This window comes from Pseudophryne corroboree, chromosome 2 (assembly GCF_028390025.1).
Source record: "Pseudophryne corroboree isolate aPseCor3 chromosome 2, aPseCor3.hap2, whole genome shotgun sequence".
NCBI lineage: Eukaryota > Metazoa > Chordata > Amphibia > Anura > Myobatrachidae > Pseudophryne > Pseudophryne corroboree.
In genome coordinates this window covers 859,870,689-859,890,674 of record NC_086445.1, presented here as the reverse complement: position 1 = coordinate 859,890,674, position 19,986 = coordinate 859,870,689, and the positions used below count along the sequence as shown (strand labels likewise).

Genomic DNA, 19,986 nt, shown 5'->3' with positions numbered 1-19,986 from the left:
AACCTGTGGGGGATGTGGCTTCAGGCGGCAATGGAGGGATTGCAGCAGATATTGTTGATGTCTGCGGCGGTCTCTCTTTCTTGCATTCCAGTGTTACCTAACATTTGCAGCTAACCCCTGAAAAGAAGTGTTTTCGAGGAAGTAGCTGCACATATAGACTAATAAATGGGCCCCTTAATCCCTCACTTAGGAAACAACTGGAACATAGTTTACTGGTAAGCACCTGCCATTAGCTTTTAGAGAAGTGTGCCCGTATAATCTAATTACTCCTGGTTTATCTGATGAGTAGAGGACTAGAGGAGGATATAGTCAGGCGCATGCGCGTCGCCAGGGGCATTGGCAATTGATGAAGTTGTGGAACCACGTTCTGCGTGACCTTGTTTCTACTTTCTAGTCGGGATGTGTTTGTTAGAGCACCCAGTTCCGCCATGCTGGTTGTCGCAGCGGCGGCAGTGCTGTTGCTGCTGTGGTATGTCTGCAGCCGCTGCATGGACTCGGTGTCAGACCGGGTGGCGGGGAGTGTGCTGCCGAGTGCCGGTACCCCGCTGCTGCTCATTGCCCACCCGGATGATGAGTGCATGTTTTTTGCTCCAACTGTGCTAGGCTTGCTGCGGGAGCAGCGCCACCTGTCTGTGCTTTGCTGCTCTACAGGTAGGCACACAGGGGCCGGCAGCTGGCGCAGGTGCACCTCATGTCTGTATGGTGTCTTCACCCCGAGCCCTGCTTAATGGGGGCCGCTCTTCGTCCCACTCTAGTCTCTACAGTCATCTCTCTACTATCATCACTGTGTGTATGTCATACTTGCCTACCTGACCCTCTCCATGAGGGAGAAAATGCTCTGTTCCTGGACTTTCCTGGTAATGTATGATTGCCATCACCTGTGGTGAAACACCTTTCTTATCAATTACTTAGCTCACCACAGGTCCAGGAACAGAGCATTTTCTTCCTCATGGAGAGGGTCAGGTAGGCAAGTATGGTGTATGTGCGTCAGATATATAGAACAATTATATCACCCTGACCCTTAGAGAAGATTGCAGGACCAGCACTCTGAATAATATAACTGCAGCATGTATACTTTGTTCATGATTGATCTTTAATAAATGTACTCTCTTTGCTGATTATCCTTGGTGTTGGTCCCGCATTCTGGAGAGGGGGTGAGTGTGATATACAACTACTCGTTTATGGAGCCTACACCACAGATGTTTGCTGGTTTGGCGTGGGTCGGTATGAGATCCTGGTGTATAGATGGCGAATGTCACTATACTGACATTGGCATCCCGGACGCCAGAAAGCTGGCAGCTTGGCAAGCGCATCAAGTCCCTTTGCGGGCAAGGTGGCTCGCTTCGCTCTCCACGGGTTCTATTCTCTCTCTATGGGTGTCGTGGACACCCACAGAGGGAGAATCACCTACCTCGGTGGAATTCCGGCGGCAGGATAGTACCCCTGTTGGGATCACAGCGTCGGTATTGTGACCGCTGGGATCAGAATGGGCGGTATTTTAACGGTTTGGAGTGCTATCTCGTATATGAATATATAGATCTATATAATACATTTACCATACTAAGTATTCCTTTAAACTGGGATGCTCATGGATTACACAGGTTCTGTGGCTGATTTAAACCAGGAGAAATGCAGGCTTGAAGTTAGCCATCCACAGAACCTGTGTAATTTATTACCCTAGTTTAAAGGGATAGTATGTTCAATGTATATGTGTGTAGATATAGATATATGCAGTGATTGCGCTATAGCGCATTTTTACGCACTATCGGCAACAAGGAACTCGTGCTTTTAATTGAGCGGGTCCTGCAGGACGCGCTCGGCTCTGAGTTCCACCTCAGCCAATCCCCATCAAGGTGCCTCCCGGGACCTCCCTCCTTCCTACCCGCCAGCGTGCCGCTCAAATGCCAGCTTGAGCAGCATCTGGCTAACCCGTCCCTGCCCGCAGAGTGCTGCAGCCCGATCGCAGCAGCTGTGTCTGTGACGGCGGCACCCGGGTAGTGCGCAGAGACAGGTGCTGGCGCAGAGGGTGCAGCAGTCCCGCGCAGGTTACACTTTGGCGTGGGAGGGTTTGGCCCGGCCCCAGCCTTAGGAGCTGCTTCTGCTCCTGCCCCTGGACTCCCAAGCCCCGGTACCCGCGGACAGGGAGCAATGTGGAGTGGGAGGTGGAGAAAGCATTGTGAGCGGAGTCGGCTGATCGAATACACAGTGGACTGAGGAGGGAAATCCTGCAGGCAACCTGTAAGGGTCAGGGCCCAGGTGTAATGGGATATGACCGGTGGGGGAGGGGGAGCTGTTTGACAGACTGGTGGTGGGAGGGAGTGCGGTCAGAGCAGTACGACAGATGGAGGGGTGCTGTCAGAGCAGTATACCTGGCCTGTGGGTAGGGGTCACCAGGTACAATGCATTGTTCTCCCCAGCCTGTATTTTTCTGGTGGTCAGCCCAGCAAAAATCCCCTGCTGCCTGGCACCGGCACTCACCCCTCCTGGCACAGTGACTCTCCTGGGACAGTGACGTGTAACAAGTGCAGAGTATCTAGTGTACATTGTGTATCACTGATTCCCAGGTTTATGTGTTATGATGCCAGGCACAATGCTTTATATAAATGTGGGGGTAACAGGTCCACGAATATGTTTAATAGAATTTTAATATATGCAAAGGAGATGATACATTGACTATATGTTACTTGTAAATTACAGAAGTTACATTTCATTTGGTTTTCAAACATGCGTATCCTTATGTATTCATGATTTTTGTTCTGAGCATTAAAATATTTTAACGTTACCCAAAATATGAAGCACAAGGCATCTTGTCGCCAGAATCGATTATAAATTGGTGTGGATATAAAATGTGTTCCTATGATTTATAAAAACATGTTCTAAAAGCAATGAGACTTCATGTTTTAAAAGCAATGAGACACGGCGTGACTTCCGGACACGTCACATGTTTGTTACTGGAAGGCATTCTGTGTAGCTGACAAGTGGGGGCAGTATCTAGGCTTGCGATCGGTCAAGTAAGCAAGCGGGGACAGTATGGGAGCTTATATAAAAAATAAAATGATTTGCATCAACAAAGCAACTGGGAGTTCTTTAAAAAATGTGATTTCTTGATGCTTCCCGGCTGGAAAAAAATTCTGGGGAGAATACTGTATATACAGGTTGAGTATCCCTTATCCAAAATGCTTGGGACCAGAGGTATTTTGGATATCGGATTTTTCCGTACTTTGGAATAAATGCATACCATAATGAGATATCATGGTGATGTTACCTAAATCTAAGCACAGAATGCATTTATGTTACATACACACCTTGTACACACAGCCTGAAGATAGTTTTAGCCAATATTTTTTATAACTTTGTGCATTAAACACAGTGTGTGTACATTCACACAATTCATTCATGTTTCACATACACCTTATACACACAGCCTGAAGGTCATTTAATACAATATTTTTAATAACTTTGTGTATTAAACAAAGTTTGTGTACATTGAGCCTTCAAAAAACAAAGGTTTCACTATCTCACTCAAAAAAGTCTGTATTTCGGAATATTCCGTATTTCGGAATATTTGGATATGGGATACTCAACCTGTGTGTGTGTATATGTATATATATATATATATATATATATATATATATATAATCTCCCTAACCCCTTCCTTTTCCCCCAGCATTGTCCCAACTGCTGCCTGCCCTCAACACCCATAATATGAATATGTGATGGTACTCAGAAATAGTGTAGTAGGACCCCAGTTATTGAAAGTGAGGGGTCACTTATATATATTGCAGCCAGGTGTTTTAGAAGCAAATATATTTTCCTCTTGAGATGTTAAAATCTGATAACTAGTTAAGACTTAAGGGCCCTACACACTGTCCGATATGAGCAATCTCAGTAATGAACGAGAAATTATATCTTTCAGTGTGTAGGCGCGAACGATGAACAATGCGCGGCCCCGTGGTCGTTCATTATTGGTGCCGACTCATGCCTGCAAGCCATCATCCGTCGGCCGTATCGGCCGTCGGGCACCTCGGCAGCAAGTGTGTAGTGGGCATCAGCTAACCATGTCAATCATCCTGATAGATCCCTCTGCAGCAAGTTAAGAAGATCTGTGGAAGGTACTTCTGTATACTAGTTAGACAGACCGTAACTAAGATGGAAATTTATGTACCACATGCCCATCTACGCACATACTGGCCAGTTACAGTGATGCCAATATTGCAAGATTTAGAGTTGCAGGGGAAAAAAAGCGATGCAGGCCATTCTGACATTGCATTTATGAAGTGAATTCATCCTTTTTCTTTCTTGTTTTTTTTCCTTTGAGACTAGGGGGTAAATTTACTAAAGAGCAGTTCTGGGACTCATTTTGGGGGCAGTTGTACTTATCGTGCCACTATAGCTCTTTCTGCTTTGCCTCTTATCGAGGTGAAGCGGAAAGCAGTGTGTTAACTCCGGTGGACCCTGCCAGACTCATAGAGTATCTGCCTAAAGCTTGTATTCTGTGTCTTACTTCCCGGACAGCCTCACTGCGCATACGTGAGATATCCCAAAGATCTCCCATAAGCAGCCGGACCCTAAGTAGCATATATAATACCTGTTGATATGTGAAAAGTGTGCTTATATATTTTTTAAAAAACATCTGAATGATTATCTGTTGGTGGCGAAATCATTCATTGTTTGCAGATACCATAGAGAAAAGTGATTTTTTTTTCTCTACGTTATCCACTTTTATACATGTCAAACTTGGTTGTATGAAATAGCGCTGGTTATATTGCATCTGGCAATTACCACCTCCTCTTACATATCCCCCTCTATCTGATGTTTGCCCATTACTTAATCTGACTGCTTCCAAACTGCTTATTTTAGACGGCGTTGTAGGAAGCGTTCATCCCCAATAAAATGTATTTACTTTTCTTAAACAGATAAATTATACAAATTGTTTGTGACTTGCACAACCATACATCAAAATGCTTGCCATGTTTTTATTGGGGCTTGTTTTATTTTTTTAGCTCTTGTTCTTATAGGCAAGATAGCTTGCTTGCATGAAGTATAAAATAAGAATGAAGCCTAATAAAAACCTCACTACTTTGGTCCTACATTCTGTGCAACTCGTCTGATTATTATTATTATTATTATTATTATTATTATTATTATTATTAGCAGTTTCTTATATAGCGCAGCATATTCCGTTGCGCTTTACAATTAGAACAACGGTTATAGAGCAAAACAGGGCAAAGACAGACATAGCGGTAGGAAGGCCCTGCTCGCAAGCTTACAATCTATAGAGAAATAGGTATTGATACACAAGGATAGATGCAACCTGTTACATAATGTTTCCCCAGATTGCTAGGTTCTTAGTGGGTTGTAAGATATGATCACCCAGCAATGTTGGAAGACAAAAATGTGAGGTTATGGGGACTGCAGAGGGAATGTAACTGGATAGGGAAGCATTGAAGGTTATGTGTGTGGGTCAGGAATTTGGTAGGCTTGTCTGAAGAGATGAGTTTTCAGGGAACGTTTAAAGGTTTGGAGACTAGTGGAGAGTCTTATTGTGCGTGGGTCTGATGGTGGGTACCATGGTAATTATGTGAAAATGTAGCCCATGTATTGAAAGCTCACGACTGGGCGCCAGTGCTTACAAACAGATCAAGTGCTTGCTTAGTAATCTAAGGTCTCATTCTTATATCTAATACAATAATAGTGACCCCGTTCCTATATCTAATACCGTAATACTGTAGTGTTCCCATTCCTATATCACAATAATAGTGCCCCCATTCCTATATCTAATACCGTAATACTGTAGTGTTCCCATTCCTATATCACAATAATAGTACCCCCGTTCCTATATCTAATACCGTAATACTGTAGTGTTCCCATTCCTATATCACAATAATAGTGCCCCCATTCCTATATCTAATACCGTAATACTGTAGTGTTCCCATTCCTATATCACAATAATAGTACCCCCGTTCCTATATCTAATACCGTAATACTGTAGTGTTCCCATTCCTATATCACAATAATAGTACCCCCGTTCCTATATCTAATACCGTAATACTGTAGTGTTCCCATTCCTATATCACAATAATAGTACCCCCGTTCCTATATCTAATACCGTAATACTGTAGTGTTCCCATTCCTATATCACAATAATAGTACCCCCGTTCCTATATCTAATACCGTAATACTGTAGTGTTCCCATTCCTATATCACAATAATAGTGCCCCCATTCCTATATCTAATACCGTAATACTGTAGTGTTCCCATTCCTATATCACAATAAAAGTGCCCCCATTCCTATATCTAATACCGTAATACTGTAGTGTTCCCATTCCTATATCACAATAATAGTGCCCCCATTCCTATATCTAATACCGTAATACTGTAGTGTTCCCATTCCTATATCACAATAATAGTGCCCCCGTTCCTATATCTAATACCGTAATACTGTAGTGTTCCCATTCCTATATCACAATAATAGTACCCCCGTTCCTATATCTAATACCGTAATACTGTAGTGTTCCCATTCCTATATCACAATAATAGTACCCCCGTTCCTATATCTAATACCGTAATACTGTAGTGTTCCCATTCCTATATCACAATAATAGTACCCCCGTTCCTATATCTAATACCGTAATACTGTAGTGTTCCCATTCCTATATCACAATAATAGTACCCCCGTTCCTATATCTAATACCGTAATACTGTAGTGTTCCCATTCCTATATCACAATAATAGTACCCCCGTTTCTATATCTAATACCGTAATACTGTAGTGTTCCCATTCCTATATCACAATAATAGTACCCCCGTTCCTATATCTAATACCGTAATACTGTAGTGTTCCCATTCCTTTATCACAATAATAGTGCCCCCATTCCTATATCTAATACCGTAATACTGTAGTGTTCCCATTCCTATATCACAATAATAGTGCCCCCATTCCTATATCTAATACCGTAATACTGTAGTGTTCCCATTCCTATATCACATTAATAGTGCCCCATTTCCTATATCTAATACCGTAATACTGTAGTGTTCCCATTCCTATATCACAATAATAGTGCCCCATTTCCTATATCTAATACCGGAATACTGTAGTGTTCCCATTCCTATATCACAATAATAGTACCACCGTTCCTATATCTAATACCGTAATACGGTAGTGCCTAAATCTATTACCATAATAGTGCCCCCATTGCTATTTCTAATAATACAGTAGCGTTCTCATTCCTTTATCTATTACTTAAGTAGTGTGTCTATGTTTGTGACTACACGGATAGCGCAGTTTAATTGTGAAATGAGACATCATAGATCCAATTTATTTGTTGTTTTGTAAGCAGCCAAAAACGTCGGACCATAGTCGCATAGTCGTTAAAACAAACAAGACAGCATGGCGCTGGTTATGCCCAATTAAGTAAGAAAGTTTTCATAGTAAGAAAGTTCTTATATTCATAAAATGTTCTTAATATTTGCATGCTTCAGGCAATAATAAATACTTCACTCCTTTTTCCTCCCCCTCCCAGTGTTGCACTTGGTTTCAATGAATTTAACTTGTGTCCCTTATTTCAAAGGTGCTTTTTTACAAGATATCCATTCAGGATACTGGTGGCGGGCTCTCGAACACCAGGGGGTAAATTTACTAAGATGGGAGTTCTATTTCAGATGGGATGTTGCCCATAGCAACCAATCAGATTCCAAGTATTATCTTCTAAAAGGTGCTAGATAAATGAGAAGTAAGATCTGATTGGTTGCTACATCTTAAACATCCCATCTTAAATAGAACTCCCATCTTAGTAAATGTACCCCCAGAATTCTGATCCACCTCCGCCGGGAGTCCACATGTATAATCTGGGGAGGGGGGAGGTTAGAGGAAGTCTGCAGGGATTGTTAGGCTTGAGGAAGGGGGGATGGGAGGGTTAGGTTTAGGCACCACCGGATAGGGTTGGGATGCAGGGGGGAGGGAATGTTGCTGTAGTGTTAGTCTGCAGGAGGGGGGTGGGTGCGATTTAAAGCCGGTGTCATCATATGGTCACCGGCATCCCATCTACCAGGAAATCGTATCTATTCTGTTTATACAGATGGTCTGTCTCTGGCTGTTTACTGGAAAGGAGATCATGTGTGCTTTGCTGGAGCTACGTACTTTTGCTTTCTTTAATAGATATCTCCTCAGCTTTTTCCTCCTCTAGTACTTCAAATGATCTGAGTTTATAGCTCACAAAAAATTAGCATATAGAGCCGAATTATGTTAATCCCGGGAACCAGCCTCTCACCGCAATCTCCGTGCTGCCAACATCCTCGGAAAACTATCTTGCATTTGAGTGTAGTTTTCAGCTCTCCGACGACACGTTTCTACCATTTTGGTCTTTGTCAAGGCATTTGTCAATTCTCTACTCCCTTCACTGGTTGCTTGTGAAATGGCAAATTTATTTCAAAATTGGGTTACTGACGTTCAGAGCCCTGCATAGCCAGGGTTCAAGGTACCTAAGCTGCTTATGATTCCTTACTGCCCCACTCGCCTACTGTGAGTGTTTATTAACAGTACTTAGAATCTCGCTTAATTCATTTTGGGGTAGAGCTTTTTACTTTGAGGCTCCAACTATGGAACTTTCTTTTTCGCACAGTTTGAGAGGCATCCACTCTAGAAACCATTAAATACAGACTAAAGACTTAACTGTTATCTCACGCGTTTCACTAATGACTCTTTGGTGCCTAAAAAACCAAACACACAACCCAAATATTTAAGTTGGGTATACACTGAAATGAGATGGCATCAGATCTGCCGTCACGCTGACAGTGGCCGATTCAGATAAACATACCGTATATACTTGCCTATAAGCCTCTTGATATGTTAGTCCTCACATCACAGCTTTGATGTCAGTCCCTGCAGCAAGTGTACCAGTAGTCGGTGGACTGGGATGCTTTCAGCAATCCCAGCGGTCGGGATGCTGGCAGTCATATGACCGATTCCGGGATCCCAACACCACTCGAGACCAGAACACCGGTCTCGAGTGTGCTGATTTTTTTTTTCTGGCCTATTCAGTTAGCCTCCGTAACATTATGCTCTTAAAATAACAGCAGCTGATTCCTGCTCACACCTCTGTAGCTGCGGGCAGAAACTTAAAGGTAATTAAATTGGTCCCCGTAGAAAGCGGTCCACTGCACTCTGTAAAATACTTTCACATTTGCAAGAGATAGTAGTGAAATGTACATGTAGCTTTCCACAGCTTGCTAAAGGGAAGTATGCTGCCTTTTTTTTTGTAACAATTACATTTGTAAGATTTTAAATGTGTGCAGTTGGCAGCATCATATGGGGTGCAGTGAGTAACTCTTGATTGCAGCTTGTGTTTGGTCCCTGTCCCCCGCAGGTTTTCAGGATAGACAGTGGAGAAGGCCTGGGTGAGGGTGTAACTCAATTCTCATATATAATGGATACCTACGTCACCTCAGTGTCTCTTATCCACACACATTACCTGTTACAGGAATTTTTTCAGACTGCACCCAGTGTGCAGAACGCCCTCCCTCGTACAATAAGACTTTTGTGTAGCCTCCAAACCATGAAATGTTCCCTGAAATCTCACCTCTTCATGCAAAGTTATTCCAGAACCACCCACATAACTTTATTTATTACCAGTTATTTATATAGCGCACACATATTCCGCAGCTCTTTACAGAGCGTATTTGGCCATTCACATCACTCTCTGCCCCAGTGGAGCTTACAGTCTATATCACCTACCAAACGTACACACATTCACGCTAAGGTTAATTTGCAGGGAACTAATTAACCTACCAGTATATTTTTGGATTGTGGGAGGAAACCGGAGTACCCGGAGGAAACCCACGCATGCACAGGGAGAATATAAAAACTCCACACAGTTAGGGCCATGGTGGGAATCGAACCCATGACCTCAGCACTGTGAGGCAGTAATGCTAACCATTACACAGTCTGTGCTGCCCACATATAACTTTCATATACTTCTATCCAACTAGCTCCCCTTTATACAGTCCACACACAGGTCTGTTTCTATACAATTTGGCTCCCAATGCAAACAGTAAAAAAAAAAAAAAAGCACACGCTCCATACAGATAAAAAAAATATATTTTGAGCGCAGGAGCGTGGCCTTGCTAAAATGGGCATGGCCTTGGAGGTAAAGACTACCGTACGACCCAATTTTTGACCCTGCACCAACAGACCTTGGCCACCACAGGAAAGAAAAAAATTCCACCATATTAAGCCCACCACAATAATGTCCCTTGCATCATATTGTGCCCCCTACAACACCAATGCCATAAAACATTATTCCCTACAGTGGTACCCCTTTCACATCTCCAATGCCGGATCCCACCCGGGAATTAAAAACGAGTCCTTCCCGGGTGTGATCCGGCATTAGAAACTATCTGCTGGCTTCTCGACCCGGCAAATTTTCGGGTCGGTTGCCATAGCGGCGGGGGGCGGATGCGGCACTGGGAGATGAGCTCATCTCTGCGCCGCCTCTCCCTATCTAGTAAACGGGAGGAATCTGTTTACGCTGCCACTGACCCGGTATTCAACCCGGGAATAACACTGCTTTATTCCCGAGTTGAATTACCGGGTCAAGCGACCCGAGAATTTGGACATGGCCCCTTTCACAATGCACACTGACCCGTGTCGACCTGGCAATATTCCGGGGGTTTCATGCTCTGAGTTCTATGCTCGTTGCCAGGGGTTTCATGCTCTGGGTGTCATGCTCGTTGCCAGGGGTTCCATGCTCTGGCTCTGGGTGTCATGCTCATTGCCAGGGGTTTTTATACTGTCGTTGCCAGGGGTTTCATGGTATGGCAGTCATGCTTGTTGCCAGGGGTGTATAGTGCTCGTTGTCAGGGATCTATACTCTTGACGCCAGTGCTGATTTGCTGTTCCTCCCACCCATAGTACTCCGTTCGGGGGGAAGAGTTTTGTGAAATGATGCAGTTGCGTCATGACGCAGTCGAGTCATTTCGCGAAAACTCTGCCCCCCAAGTGGAGTACTACGTGAGGGAGGAAGGGGGAAGCAGGATACCAGCCAGCAGGTGTTGCGGTGGGCGGAGATTGCACATCTCACCCGCTGTAAGAAACTGCACTGTCCACACAACTTTACATATGTTCTCTTTCTACACTCGCACAACCTGCTGACCCCAGGCCATCATTGCTATGTGACTGTATCATACAGTCTATCAAGAACCACTGAGATCTGGCATGACTATCTGCAATTTATAGCCATTATCCTCATGTATCACATTATCTCTGTCAGTCTGGTATTGCCCAGTCAGGTCTGTATACTTTAAATGTTTTGTTCCCTATTCTAAAGCTCAACGGAATATGCTGGCATTATAGAAATAACTATAATTTTACATGAAAGTGCAATTGGGCTGAAACCCAGTGGTTCCCAAACTGTGTGCCTAGGTATCCTAGGGTGCCACAAGGCTGTTGCAGGGGTGCATCAGGTTGGTGGTCCAGGACCAAATAAAAATTTTTATGGTCAATGTGGTAGACAAAACCAGTGCTGGTGGCTGCCAATCAGAAGCACGATTGTACACCACCACATAACTGAACCTAATGATGACAGGTAGTCACAATTTACTTTTGAATCTTTTAATTTCCAAAATGTATCAATAAAAATCTTTATCTCAGCGGTGCAGTGAAACAAAGCTGATACTCTAGGGCGCCGTGCTTCAAGAAAGTTTGGAAACCACTGCTGTAATCCATTGCAACCATTTAGCAATTTGCTTTAATAATGAGCGACGGATGCATTGTGCATGCGTGTCGTTGCCTGGCAACGATCGTCTCCGGGCTACGACGCCGCCAGCGACAAATGTGATCGCATTGGAGATCGCAAGAAGATGGACAGGCGGGAGGCGTTCCGGGGCGGATACTCACCGTTTTCAGACGTTTTCTGGGAGTGGTAAGATAAACGCAGGCGTGTCCAGGCGAACGGAGGGCGGATGTTTGACGTCAGGACCGGGACCTTCATCGCTGGATCCATCGCACTGGGTGAGTAACTGCAGGGCTAGTCTTATTTTGAGTGAATCTTTTTTTAGCGTAGCATGGCTGCACAATCGATCGCAGCCCTGCTATGCTAAAATACACTAGTTGATCCCACCAGCTGCAAAAAGTTGCTTGGTGCGATCAACTCGGAATGAGGGCCAATGTTTGATGCAATTTAAATTAGTGAGTAAACCTATCCATTTGTATTGTAATTTTGTAATTTGTCACAAATGATTGCATGGTCATCAATATTACAAATAATTTGCATATCTAAGCTGAAACTTGTAGTAATACAATAAAGATGTTTGAGAGAAATAAATAAGCAAAATTTAAAACACCAGGGTTAATATATTTATTATTCTTAGGAAATTACTACAATCAAGGGGAGATTCGTAGGAGAGAGTTGATACAGAGCTGTGCTGTTTTAGGAGTCCCTCCCACCCATGTTACGATTATTGACCACAGGTAACTTATATAACAGCAGTATGATCCATAGATTCCATAAGATTTCTGTGCAACTGTTATGCATAGTAGGAGATGCAACTCAGCAGTGTTAGTACTACATATTAGTCACGTTACCCACTTTGAACAAAATAAAATTCTTTATTGAAGGGTCATATACATAAGATGGAATAGTGTCTGAACGGTGTTATTAATGTATGAGAAAGTTGCAATTACAACGTTTAATACAACTGAACGCAGAAACATATTCAAAATTAAAAGTACAAATAAAATTAAATTGAAGACTCAAACACACAGCAGATATGAACTTCTTGGTGTATCTAGTCTGCCCTAAACATATGTACATGCACGCAAACAATAGGGTTCATTTTTAGTCAGGAGCCAATTAACCTGTCAGCATATTTTTGGAATGTGGAGTACTCAGAGAAAACCCACACAAGCACAGGTAGAATATACAAACTCTGCTAGAAATCTAACCCATGACCTCAATGTTGTGGGGCGATAATGCTAACCACTTCACCATCTATATTACATATCCGATTAGGTGTGGTGTAAATGCTGGGTTTAAGACCTGGAGCTATTCAGTTATTCCTCATTCTTCCGATAGATTCTGCATAACATGCTAGAATCAATTGGTTTCCTCGCACATTAAATCCCAGAGGGTGCATTTTATGGCAGAGTTTTCTTTGCATTCCCTGAGACTGCAAAGAAAAATGCACCCTCTGGGGCTTTACATGCCAGGTATCGGCAGCTGTTTGAATGGGTCAGCGCTGTCATTTAACTGTGGTATAATTGGATAAAGTGAAATAACAGTGGACTTTAAGTTACAATGTATTGGTGTAAGTCTATAAACTTACTGGTTTCACCTTGACAAAGGGGCATGCGGGTCCCAAAACGTTGGTGTTAAACAAATCTATACTTAAAGTCCCCAAGTGCTGCTGTTTGTTACTTTTTTGTAACTTTATTATTAAATCAAGCAGAAGGCATGTGTATGTATATATGAAGTCAGGTAGAGACTTTCCTGTCATACTAGCCTATATGACAAATACAAATAATATATTAGAAATATCTTCTTTATATAATTCTAATAATTTTTATAGTCCAAACTCTGGAGTAAAAAGTCTGACAGGTGAGGCAGTGCCTCCCCTGCCTACCTTTTCTGCACCTCTCTGATCAGAGCGCACAAAATCTCCAGCAGTATATATTGCTACACCTGTGTATAACGCCCACATAGACCCTTTGGCTCATATATTGTGTGCAAATCTGGCTCTGGTATTAACTGGTGCCACATAGGATCCACAGTACCCAATTACAGAGTGCATAAACAAATAAGCAATACAAGCAGATAGTGAATTACATTTCAATGCAATATAGGACAAGTACAGGGTATATGAACATGGTTGCATCAAGCACATGAGAGAGCCCTGCTTGTGAGAGCTTACATTCTAAAGGGGGGGGGGGGGTGCACGGGTGACGCAGATGGGGTATACCGAGCCGGCCATAGGCATAGGCAAACTAGGCAATTGCCTAGGGCATTTGCTATGCCTAGGGGCATTAGCAGCTTCTGCTGATTAAAATGATATGCGGCATGCCTATATTCTGTGTGTAGCATGTCATATGCAGATACAGCCACAGTCTCACACAGTATATAGGCATGCTGCATATCATTTTAATCAGCAGAAGCCACATAGCAATGCAAATAAGATGCATTTTCATAAAAAAAGGTGCCCGACGTTAGCATTGATGCAAGATTTATGAGGACACATCTGTATCCAAGCAGAGGCAGAGGTCACAGTGTTAGTGGAAGTGTGAGTGCTGTGTGCATGTGAGTGGGTTGGTGTGCAGTAGTGTTCAGAATATGTGTAAGGAGCATTATGTGTGTCATGTAAAAATGCATTAATAATGTGCAACATATGTGCAAGGGGCACTATGTGTGTCATTATGTGTATAAGGGCATTAATAATGTGCGGCACATGTGTAACAGGGTACTACTGTATGTGTGTCATTATGTGTATAGGGGCACTAATAATGTGCAGCAAATGTGTAGGGGGCACTGTGTGTGTCATTATGTGTATAAGGGCATTAATAATGTGCGGCATATGTGTAAGGGACATTATGTGTAAAAGGGCATTAATAAAGGTTGTCATAGGCGCATTATGTTTATAAGGACATTAATAATGTGTCTCATGTGTAAGGGGCATTACTGTGTGGAATTGTGTATAAGGTGCTCCACTATGTGGTGTTGCATATAGAAAGGGCACTACTGTGTTGTCTAATGTGAATAAAGAGCAATAGGGTGTGTTGTAATGTGAATAAGGAGCAATTCAGTGTGATGTAATGTGAATAAGGGCCTCTACTGTGAGGAGTAATGTTTATAAGGTAAAGTGATACTACTGTGGGATGTAAAATTAATTATGGACACTATCGCATGATCAAATGTGAATAAAGTTGCAGTACTGTGTGGCGTAATTGGAATTGAGGGTACTATTGTGTGGCCATGCCCCTTGCCAGCAAAAACACACCCCTTTTTGGGCTGTGCGCCAAATGTGCGAACTGTTCATATTTAAAATATAGACTGTATAAACACCAAAATAAGGACTGCTATAGGTGAGTGGTGATGGTGCTGGTAAAGAGGGGCAAGGTCAGAGGCGGAACCAGCGGTGGTGCTAGGGGGCACAAGTCAAAATCTTGCCTAGGGCATCATATTGGTTAGGGCCGGCTCTGGGGGTATAAAGTGAGCGTGGGCACAGAGGGCTTGGGATGAGAGATGGCTGGGTTTGGTGAAGAAGTGGGTCTTGAGAGCTCGTTTGAAGTTTTGTTGGGAGTCTCAGGGTATTAAGGGTATTTCCCTGCCATTATTCTCATATCAAGAATATATGTGCTACTGTAATAAGCAATGTTTGCACTTTGTCTGATCTGTAAATTGTAGGTATCATGGCTACTGTATCATAAACAGGTTAAAGTAAGCAGGAGTTGCACATTAGTATGTGATCTCTTCTTGGTGTGATGTTCAGCTGCAATGCCCATTCATGTGACTGATTACATTAAACACAGATGAGCTTGGCTGACCTGATGTTAGACAGGGTGATATTCCCCTTCAGCAGCTCTAGAGCCCATCCTCCATTCTGCATAAGGGAGGGAGGGGGGGTGGGGGGTGAAGTCCCAAACAACAAAAGTTAATTGATCTGAGAGATCAGGGTTGAGACCATACTGGAGGGGCCTGGGATGAGGTTGCAATGAATCAACTGTGGGGTCAAATTACCATTTCACTGCGTCAGCTTTAGGAATTCATTTTCCTGCATGTCTAGATGGATTTATATGGTCTCTAAAGGTCATTTGCTGGCTTTGTTCACATAAAAATGCAGCAGTAGAGGATGGGGGACAGTTTAGAAAGCCAGTGGCATAGAGAGAGGTTGCCAAAATTCCCATATAAAATGATTTTCCCCCTTTCTCGATATTCCTTGCTGTAATAAAGAAGGCAGTCTGTCCCCTTACTGGCCCTCATTCCGCGTTGTTCGCTCGCTAGCTGCTTTTTTTTTTTTTTTTAGAAGAAGAATTTTATTGGTCGATTCACAGTAATACATATAAACGGTGTGTTTCAGAAGCATAGACAGACATTTTAGTACTAAGCTGTACACAACTAGGAAATAACAATAATCAAGTGAGTAAATCCGTTTGTTTTTTTTAAAGTGAGACAACAGAGATAGTGCGAGAAAGGAAAAAGTCCTCTAGGTCCATGGTGTGGCCAACCAGCCCAGGGGAGTGAGAGAACGGGTAGAATAGAGACAGGAAAAGGAAGAAATAAGATTGTGGTTAAAAGGGAAGGTAGAAAGAAGAGGAGGGGAGGTCCGAGTGTCGGGATCCGGGCAGCCAACATAAAAATAAGGGTGCGTAGCTTAATCAGTCACTGAATGGGGAGGGGGCATTTTGAGAAGTGAGCCAGGGTGCCCAGATTTTATCGAACGCCCTGGCAGATTGTCTAATAAGACTAGTCATATATTCCATCTTATAAACATACCAAATGTAAGTGACAACGGATTGTAGGGATGGTGGGGAGGGCGACCTCCAGGCCTTTGCTATTTGACATGTCGTGGCAGTAGCCACATAACGTAATAACTTGTTCTGATGTGTAGTCAAAGTCGGAAGGTCCAGAGGCAGTGGAAAGTATTTAGGGTTCAGGGGGATTGGGGTGGAGAATAGGGATGAAAGAAGTCGGACAACTTCCTTCCATAAAGGTACTAGTTTTGGGCAGATCCACCAAATATGCATATATGTCCCTTAGAAGCACAGCCCCTCCAACAGCCATCCGTAACATCAGGGAACATCGCCTTCAATCGCGAAGGTACATAGTACCAACGATATACCAGTTTATATACATTTTCCTTTATCCTGACACAGATAGAGCTAGAGGACGCATTACTCCAAATTTCACCCCATTCCTCCTCATCCAAAGTGACACCCAAGTCTCTCTACCAGGCCAATTCTCTGTGATCTCTAGGAGTAGCAGAGCCCTGCAATAGCAAAGTATAGAGATCTGATATAAGACCTTTCGTAGAAGAGCGTCGCCAACATATATTTTCAAGAGCGGTGAGAGGCCTAGAAGAGAGAGTGGTATGAACCCCGAAGTGAAAGTGTCTAAGTTGGAGGTAGCGGAAAAATTCACTATGAGGGAGAGAGTATTGTGTCTGAATCTGGATAAACGAAGGAAAGGGTGTAGTAGAGGCAATGTCGTTAAGAAAGGCAACGTTTCCCTGTTTCCAGAGTGAGAAAGCAGATTTAACCATTCCAGGAGGGAAGGCAGTGTTGTGGAACAGAGTTATGAGGGGGGATGGGTTAGGGGCCAATTGATGTTTCCTCACCACAAAATCCCAAATGTATAAAGAGCGGGCCACCACTGGGTGAGATGAGGTGGCACGAGGGCGGGCGGTTATCGGAAGCCACAAGAGGGAAGAGAGCGTGGAGAGTCCCAGCTCACCGGCCTCGATAGCTATCCACACCTTGTCCGCCCCCGGGCCACACCACTGAACACAGGATGCCATCTGGGCTGCGTGGTAATAGTATTTGAAATTGGGTATGCCCAAACCTCCGCCCCAGGAAGGCCGTTTTAGCAGCGAAAGTCTAATTCTAGGATGTTTGTTGGCCCAAATAAAACGAGAAGTTTGATACTGCAAGAATTTAAAAACGTAGGGGGGGATATAAATCGGGAGCGTTTGAAAAAGATAAATGAGTCTGGGAAGAACGTTCATCTTTACAGAACTGGCACGTCCAATCCATGAAATGAAATAGGAGGACCAATTTGGAGGTCAGAACGAATTCGGTCCAAAAGACGTGGGAAATTTGCTTGAAAGAGTTGATGATGTCTGTGGGTTAGATAAATACCTAGATATTTGAGTTTTCGGTTATGCCAGGAGAATGGAAATGTTGATTCAAGTAGCGACCTAGACTCAGGGGTAATGTAAAAATCAAGAACTTCTGTTTTAGTAGCATTAATCTTATAACCCGAGTATTGCGAATAGAGGTCAATCTCGGAGAGGAGAGAGTGACAATGTCGGATTTGAAAGAGAAACCAGTACATCGTCAGCATAAAGTGCAATTTTGTGTTCCATGCGGCCAATTCGAATCCCTGTAATGTTCGGGTTGAGACGAACTCTGGCCGCTAAAGGCTCCATGACAAGGGCGAGAGTGGGCATCCCTGTCTGGTACCGTAAGATATCTCAAAGCATGAAGAAGTGACCCCATTGACAGAGACCCGTGCTGAGGAGTTGCGATACAGTGCTGAGACACCATCATAAAACTTACCAGAAAAGCCCATGCGTTGGAGGACCAGAGAAGACGAAGGGCCACGAAATGCGATCAAACGCCTTCTCCGCATCCAGGGCTAGCAACAGGGAAGAGGACTTTTGTTGGTGGATAGAATGGATAGTATCAATGGCCCTTCTGGTGTTATCGGAGGCCTGTCGGCCTGGAATAAATCCAACCTGATCGGGATGTACCAGTGCAGGGAGAAGGGGGGCCAATCTCAAAGCTAGGATTTTTGCATAAATTTTTAAATCGACATTGAGCAATGAGATGGGCCTATAATTACCGCACTGAGTGGGGTCTCTGTCAGGCTTAGGGATCACGACTAGATCAGCTTGAGTAGTCGCCGGGGCAAAGGATGTGCCCCCCAATATCTGATTAAAGAGGGCGGTAAGGTGAGGGGACAATATTTTAGCAAAGTCAGGGCCAGGAGCGGCTGAGGACCGCATGGATTTCACAGCTGTTAACTTCTCCTCTACTGAGATACCTTGGTTTAGTGTGTCTACTTGAGCCGTGGATATGCCCGGCAGAGGGGTTGAGGACAGGTAGGAATGTAAACTCTCCGGGTCGAGGGAAGGGGAATGCGTAGGGGTCGTCAAGTTATAAAGAGAGCTATAGTAATCTCTAAACTCATCAACCATTTGTTTTGGATCGTAAGTAGGCCCACCCAGAGTTCGGGAATACAATTTATCAATTGCGCCAGTCGCCTGTTTGTGTCGCAGTTTATTCGCCAGCAGGGAATCTAACTTGTCCGCCTTGTCGTAGAATTTCTGATTTAATTTCCGCAGAATAAGAGCCGCACGACGGGACAAGGGCGCGTTCAGTTGGCCTTGTAGGTTAGTGATTTGTGCAAGTAAGGTAGGACAGGAAGTTAGTTTATGTTGGGCGGTTAAAGTGGCTATTTGAGATTCTAACACAGAGGTTCTCAAACTCGGTCCTCGGGGGCACACACAGTGCATGTTTTGCAGGTCTCCTCACAGAATCGCAAGTGAAATAATTAGCTCCACCTGTGGACCTTTTAAAATGTGTCAGTGTGTAATTAATACACCTGTGCACCTGCTGGGTTACCTGCAAAACATGCACTGTGTGTGCCCCCGAGGACCAAGTTTGAGAACCTCTGTTCTAACAAGTGTATCTCCTGCGTCGCTTTCTTGCGCAGCGAGGAGGTCCGTGCTATTAGGAGACCTCTCAAGGTGGCCTTATGAGCCTCCCAAATTATACCAGAAGAGACATCAGGCGTGGTATTCTCAGTGAAATATTGTTCTATCGCCATTCGTATTTCCGAGGAGACTGAGGGGTTAAGCAACAGGGATTCATCGAATCGCCATTTGCGAACAGTGTGTGCGGAATGATACAGATCCAGGAGAACATAAACACCGGAGTGGTCAGTCCAAGTGAAAGGGGTTATCCCTGCGTCAGTAATTCTAGAGGCAATGGATGACGAAATATGTAACATATCAATCCGGGTGTAGTGTTGGTGCGGGGCTGAATAGTGGGTATAGTCTCTGGCTCCAGAGTGGCAGAGACGCCACGAGTCCCGCAGGTCGTGAAACTTAAGGGAGGCTGCAAGCGTGCGTGAAGCTCTAGAGGCAAGGGGGGGACCAGTCCTATCTAAACTGGGGTCAAGAATGGTGTTAAAATCCCCACCCAACACAATGTGGCACTGTGCAACCTTGCTACTGTGGCGGAAAAAAGAGTGGAAAAACTGAGGCTGATCCTGGTTAG

General features: G+C 43.9%; 1 protein-coding gene across 1 annotated transcript in view; it reads left to right on the top strand.

Moving 5' to 3' along the window:
* Positions 1 to 384: 384 nt before the first annotated feature.
* PIGL (phosphatidylinositol glycan anchor biosynthesis class L) overlaps positions 385 to 19,986 on the top strand; it is a 401,477-nt gene continuing 381,875 nt past the window's right edge. Inside the window, exons 1-2 of the mRNA XM_063955844.1 lie at positions 385 to 651; positions 12,366 to 12,465. Coding sequence (XP_063811914.1) covers positions 429 to 651; positions 12,366 to 12,465 — 323 coding nt within the window. The 5' untranslated portion in view covers positions 385 to 428. The remainder of the gene's footprint in view (positions 652 to 12,365; positions 12,466 to 19,986) is intronic.